Source organism: Pantherophis guttatus, chromosome 1 (assembly GCF_059756535.1).
Source record: "Pantherophis guttatus breed Tessera chromosome 1, ASM5975653v1, whole genome shotgun sequence".
In the NCBI taxonomy this organism is placed as follows: Eukaryota; Metazoa; Chordata; class Lepidosauria; order Squamata; family Colubridae; genus Pantherophis; species Pantherophis guttatus.
Window position 1 is genome coordinate 337,224,827 of NC_142063.1, and position 6,988 is coordinate 337,231,814.

A 6,988-nucleotide genomic window follows, 5' to 3' on the forward strand; every position below is an offset into this window, starting at 1 on the left:
AAATCAATCTACCTCTAAGCCAGCTTCGTCAAACGTTTTCTGCTTGAACTTATTAGCTCCAGCAGGTTGTGCGAAGGGAGCCACCACGACGCAAGCCAACTTCATGTCAACTTCGCGTTTTGAATGAAGCCCCAACCCGAGTGAGTGGCTTGCTTGCGAAAGCAGAAACCAGAGGAGTGCTGGGAAGCGGGCAAAAAAGAGTCGTGGGAACACGGCCACGAATGACTCGCCTAATTAGGGTTGCCAGGTCTGCTTCCAAAAAATAGCGGAAAAGTGGGGGGCGGGGGGGGGGGTTAAGTAGTAAAAAAATAAAAAAAAAATTACAATTAAATTATATATTTTCTTACAAACATTTTAACACGTATTAAAATAATCACTTCAAAACTTTACTTAAAATTCAAAACATCAAATATATTATAATAATATGTAAAATATTAAATTACATTTTAATTTCATCATCAAGCTTTTGAATAAAAAAAAAAAACGTTCACTATTTTGTGAAAAAAAATAGTGAACATAATGTGAAAATAGCGGACACCTGGCAACATTACCTCGCCTTCCTTGTCGTTTTCTTTCCTTTTAAGCCTGGAGCAGCCTCCAACTCGTGGTTAGGAGCCATAAGGCGAGGACTTTCCCCACTTAAGTGACTTAGCTGGGAAGCCACCCCACAGTCACCGTAGGATGCCAAGCCCAAACCCCAAAATGCAACCCAACCTCGGCCACAGAAAGAGAGGGGTGGTGGTCCGGGTTTTTTTCCTACACCCCCCAAATGGGTTCAAACTCAAGGCAAGCTAACGACGACCACTACCACACACACATACAACCCCCCCCCCCAAAAATCTGCCCCGCCGCTTCCTTACCTCCTTCTTCACATTCCAAAGCAATTTTTCCTTCGCGGCATCTTCCGAGAAACTCATGGTGCCGCCGGGGGACCAAGAGAGTCCGGGGCGATCGGAAGGGGAGAAAGGGCGACTAAGCCGGGGGCGAAGGCAAGGCGGGGGTCTCCCGCTCGCGCTGCGCTCTGCAGAGCTGGGACCGACCGGCCCCGGAGAGGCGAGCCAGCCAGGCGCCTTCCTCCTCCTCCTCCTCCTCCTCCTCCTCCTCTTCCTCCTCCTGCTGCTTCGCCGCCGCCGCAGCCGCCCTGCGCTCGCTCTTGCAGCGGGCAACCCCTTCAGCCGCCGCCGCTGCAGCCATCTTCCGCGGCCTCCCCCACATTGACGTCACTCCAGCTGGCCCAGCCTGCTTTTCCCCTGGGGGGGGGGCAGGAGGAGGAAGGAGGGAAGCGCCCGGAGTGGGGGGGGGAGGCGGATTATCTAGTAACAATACATTTGTGTGATGGGGAAGGGCGCGCAGGCGGCTGAGGTGGGTGTGGGGTCTCTTAGCTGGCCAAGGTTAGAGGAGTGGGTATCTCCAAACCCTGGAGAAAAGCACAGGGCTCCAGAGCATGGGCAGAATGCCGGGGGTGGGGTGGGAAAGGTGTCTCTGAACCCCAGAGGTGAAATATCTTAATTCCAGCACCCTGGAAAGCAGGAGTGAAATCCAGCAGGTTTTGACAGGTTCTGGGGAACCCGTAGCGGAAATTTTGAGCAGTTCAGAGAACCGGCAAATACCACCTCTGGCTGGTCCCAGAGTGGGGTGGGAATGGAGATTTTGCAATATCCTGCCCCCCCAGGAGTGGGGAGGGAATGGGGATTTTGCAGTATCTTTCCCCTGGAATGGGGTGGGAAGGGAGTTTTTGCAGTATCCTTCCCATGCCACGCCCACCAAGCAGGGGTGAAATGCTCCCGGTTCGGACCGGATCGCCAAATCCGGTAGCGATGGAGGCAGGTGGTTCAGAGAACCGGTAGCAAAAATCCCTGCCCTCCCCCCATGCCCAGCTGAGCCTCACAATCATCAGAGGCTTTTTTTTTTGTACTTTTAAAAGCATTTTTTCTACAACCTCTTTGGCCGAAAAAATGTTTTTAAAAGTAAAAAAAAAAAAAAGCCTCTGATGATGGTGCGGCTCAGCTGGGATCGTCAAAAAAATTTTTTTTAAAAAAAAAGAACCCTTTTTTTCTTTTAAATGCCTCTGATGATAAAAGCTGAGTTGCCTGATCGTCAGAGGCATTTAAACGAAAAAAAGCCTCTACCATCAGGCAACTCAGCTGGGATCGTCAGAGCCTTTTGAAACCATTTTTTTACAACCTCTTCACCGAAGAGGTTGTAGAAAAAATGGTTTAAAAAAAAAATTGGCCACGCCCACTGTCACATTACCCTCCACCAAGCCATGCCCACAGAACCTGTAGTAACAAATTTTAGATTTCACCACTGCCACCAAGCCATACCCACCAAGCCACACCACACCCACCAATTGGAAACTAGCCCTGCGAGGTAAACTAGAGGGGGTGGGAGGTGTTGTTGTTCCAGGTTAGAGACTCCTCGCTAGAAGGACCCCTGTTAGTCCTACCCTTGTTCTGGGTTCACATTAAGGTGTGTTGGGCAAACTCGTGGGATTAGTTGTTGGTTCACAAGAATTCAATGGTGAAAAAAAGGAAGGTTCTACATTTAGGCAAGGAAAACCAAATGCACAGGTACAGTATAGGTGGTACCTTGCTCAATACTAGTAACTGTGAGAGGGATCTTGGCGTCCTAGTGGACAACCATTTAGATATGAGCCAGCAGTGCCAAAAAAGCCAACACAGTTCTAGGCTGCATAAACAGAGGGGTAGAATCAAGATCAAGTGTTAATACCACTTGGTAAGGCCACACTTGGAATATTGCATCCGGTTTTGGTTGCCACGATGTAAAAAAGATGTGGACACTCTAGAAAGAGTGCAGAGAAGAGCAACAAGGATGATTAGAACATATGAAGAACGGTGGGAGGAACTGAGTATGTCTAGTCTAGTGAAAAGAAGGACTAAGGGTGATATGATAGCAGTGTTCCAATATCTCAGGGGCTGCCACAAAGAAGAGGGAGTCAAGCTATTCTCCAAAGCACCTGAGGGCAGGACAAGAAGCAATGGGTGGAAACTAATCAAGGAGAGAAGCAACCTAGAACCAAGGAGAAATTTCCTGACCGTTAGAACAATTAATCAGTGGAACAACTTGCCTCCAGAAGTTGTAAATGCTCCAACACTGGAAGTTTTTAAGAAGATGTTGGATAACCATTTGTCTGAAGTGGTGTAGGATTTCCTGCCTAAGCAGAGGGTTGGACTAGAAGACCTCCAAGGTCCCTTCCCTGTTATTCTATTCTAAGACTGCTGGCCGTCTAGAAAATGGGGCTGTGTAAGCCATGATGTATAGATTCTGTCGTTCTCTTAACTCCTGTGTATATAGAAAGGATAGGAACGTTGGTTTGAATCTGCAGATGCCCGCGGTAAATCATCGGGTAATTGAGGCTTATGGCTGTAAAAGCACACTATGGTATAGTCAGTTATTTGATTTGCAAAAGCAACCTTTCAACATTCATTGAGCGAACATGGCTACAAGGAGAGAGAGAAATACTCCAGGTTCAGCTGCAGTCTGTCTTATTGATTGGATTGATAATCCTAGCTTTTCATTTAGGAGCTAAGGCTATGGAGTCTGTGGAATCTATGGAGATCAGAGGTGGGTTTCAGCAGGTTCTGACCTGTTCTGGAGAACCGGTAGAGGAAATTTTGAGTAGTTCAGAGAACCGGTAGTAAAAATTCTGACTGGCCCCACCCCCATCTATTCTCTGCCTTCCAAGTCCCAGCTGATCGGGAGGAAATGGGGATTTTGCAGTAATCTTCCCCTGCCACGCCCACCAAGCCACTCCCACAGAACCGGTAGTAAAAAAATTTGAAACCCAGAACTGATGGAGATTCTCAGTCATCCAGGTCATGGTTGTCCCCAAGGTATTTTTTTCAAGAGGCAACTGGACTTCCTGGTTTTTCTTTGAAGATGTTTCGCTTCTCCTCCAAGAAGCTTCTTCAGCTCAGCACTTCTTCAGAACTGAAGAAGCTTCTTGGAGGAGAAGCAAAACATCTTCAAAGAAAAACCAGAAAGTCCAGTTGCCTCTTGAAAAAAACAAGAGGGGACAGTTGGGGACAGTATGTCAAGTGCTCCACTCTCCTCCTCTTTGATTTGCAAATATACTGCATTTAGAATCCATTGTAATTTTTGATTAGTCTTAGGCAACCCAAGGTAGAATGCATGGCAGAAATTTAGCTTTTTTGTGTGCTGTTTGTTTCATTCTTTTATTTGTTGTCCCATACAACAAAGGGACGTGGTGGCTAAGACGCTGAGCTTGTTGATCGAAAGGTCGGCAGTTCAACGGTTCGAATCCCTAGTGCTGCATAACGGGGTGAGCTCCCATTACTTGTCCCAGCTTCTGCCAACCTAGCAGTTCGAAAGCACGTAAAAAATGCAAGCAGAAAAAATAGGGACCTCCTTTGGTGGGAAGATAACAGCGTTCCGTGAGCCTTTGCCGTTTAGTCATGCTGGCCACATGACCACGGAGACGTCTTCAGACAGTGCTGGCTCTTCGGCTTTGAAATGGAGATGAGCACCGCCCCCTAGAGTCGGGAACGAGTAGCACGGGTGTCAGCAACCTGCGGCTCTTTGGGACCTCTGCTGTGGCTCCCTATTGGGTGATCCGTGGTTACTGGTGTTTTTTAACAACTGGTTCTCTGCCCTAATGACCGGCTGGGTAGGCGTGGCTAGGGGGGGTCATGTGACTGGTGGAAGTGAGTGACGTCAAGTTGGCCACGCCCACCCAGGTTTTGTGGCTCCCGGTGTTTTCTTTTCTGTGGGAAACAGGTCCAAATGGCTCTTTGAGCGTTTAAGGTTACGGACCCCTGGACTAGCACATATGTGCGAGGGGAACCTTTACCTTTACAACCCTTTACAACAACCCTGCAGAGATGGGTTGCAGTGAGACAATAGGACTGGCCCTTAAGTCCCCAGGGCGCTTCCATGGCTAAGACTGGATGTATCTCTGAATATATGATTTAATAACTTAAGAGAGTTGATGCAGCGAAAAAATTATGTTTAGAACCTGTGTTGGAGCTGGCTCCCGCCTGCAAGGAAATGAATAGCTAATTATGTCATCATTTTTTGAACACACTTCATAGCTGCACCTGTCACTCACCTGCTCATGGGTTCAATCTCCCAAAAGTGTTTTATAGAGAAGAGTACTGTTTAGCCTTCTGTGCATTTTGGGGCCATTAATCCAAAATACCAGATTGTTCTAATGGGTTGTTTTGTTTTCTTATAAAGAGGTTTATGTCAGCGTTCCAGAAAAACCCCAACTCCAAGTTGTATTCGAAAACAGGAATGTTTTATTTCCCTTGGCCTGCAGATGATAAATTAGAAATATTAGATTTCAGCTATAATGCAGCTGTCAGATATAACAGAGTACAATTCTATGCAAACCTACTCAACATAGGAGGAGTAAACTTTCATGGAATAGAAAACAGGCATGGAATTTGAAGAGCCTCTTGTGAGAGCTGCCACAAAATGGCTGCCAAGGGAAGGGAAGGGAAAGGAGGAACTGTCTTTTTGCAAAATAGTTGCCACCGTGTAGGTAACTGGTTATTAAACATTCATTTAGCAAAAGCTGGGGATTTTCTCTATCCATTCTTTCATTTTTATACTGTGAGAAGCCCTCCCTTCCGGAAGAATGAAATATTTTGGGAAACATTTAAAAAGCAGAATATTATATTTCCCTGAATGAGAAATGGAGAAACATGTTTTTTTAGAGGCAGAAAGCAGCTCCCACTTTTTCTTAGTAGCCCACAGCAGATGTCAGCCCTTAAGAGCTTATTGAAAGAAGACAAGCATCTAGATAGCTCTATCCATAAGCAAATACCCTCACCCAAGAGCCAAAACAGGACGAAAGCCATTAAACCACAGTGGGAACTGCATCATCCCCAGAGCAATCCAAACTTCAACCAAACCTGGGAGCTCAGACAAACACCTAGCATTTGCATTTCCTCTTTTGCCTATAGAGCCAGCTATGACCCCTACATGACCCCATAGGAATCTGGCAACAGCCAATAGAAGACATGTTCTTGCACAGGAACTGGAAGCTCAAATACAAAGCCCAAAGAAGGTATAAAAACCACCCATTTCTCAACTCCATTTGTCAGCTGCCCAGAACCACTGTGGTTCTGCTTTATCAATAAACCATCTTTCCAATTAGCCTCCATGTTTCCAGAGTCTTTCTCCCAGCTTGAAACTGGGCCAGATGGATATTTCTTCCCACCAGGCTCAGAACATGGTTCTTATTGGTTTAGGTCACGAAAGCCCAACAAGGTTAAAATAGAATATTAATTTAAAAGAACCAAGAAGAATATGATGATACAATTACTACAAAGCTACTAAAATGACCGTTCATTGCCTAAAGCAGCTCATTTTCTGAAGCAACAGCAAAAGCTAACTTCAAAGAGCAACAGGATTTGGGGGCATCACTAAAAAACACTTTGAAAACTGAAAAACAACAAATATTTTGGGCAGGATGCAAATAGAGAAATATACTTACCCTTTGAATTGCACTCAGAAAACTGTTTATAATGAACATTCAGACGGTAGAGCAAGTATTAAATGGCTGTGGTCACTTTGATTCGCAAATATACTGCACTTTGAATCCATTGTAGCTTTTGATTAGTCTTCAAAGGCAACCCAAGGTAGAATGCATGGCAGAAATCTAGGGTTTTTTTTTTGTGCTGTTTGTTTCATTCTTGAATTTTGTCATTGCGATTTGGGGCCTTTGTTGTTTGCCACACAGAGTTCATCTCTGGATTTAGGACTGGAGCAGGCTGTAAACATTGCAAAATGAACAAAATAAATATAAGTGGTGGGCTGAAATATTACCCCTTTGAAAGTCACCATTGGAGGCATAAATACTGCTGACTGGGGAATTCTGGGAATCGAAAACTGCACATTAAAGTTGACAGAGTTGACAAACACTGATCTAGAGCTGAGTTAGCCATAGATTAATACTCTTCAGTTCAGACACTATGCTAGATGATGGTTATCTATATTCTGC

General features: G+C 45.6%; 1 protein-coding gene across 10 annotated transcripts in view; it reads right to left on the reverse strand.

The window, feature by feature from the left end:
• SGSM2 (small G protein signaling modulator 2) overlaps positions 1 to 1,315 on the reverse strand; it is a 136,057-nt gene extending 134,742 nt beyond the window's left edge. For 9 of the 10 annotated variants that reach the window (XM_087889617.1, XM_060693193.2, XM_060693194.2 and 6 more), the window contains exon 1: positions 861 to 1,251. In XM_087889617.1, the coding sequence (XP_087745743.1) occupies positions 861 to 917 (57 nt within the window). In that variant the 5' untranslated portion in view covers positions 918 to 1,251. Of the gene's footprint in view, positions 1 to 860 lie in introns of all 10 variants that reach the window. The other variant, XM_087889609.1, reaches the window with a different exon arrangement.
• Between the last annotated feature and the right edge of the window lie 5,673 nt (positions 1,316 to 6,988).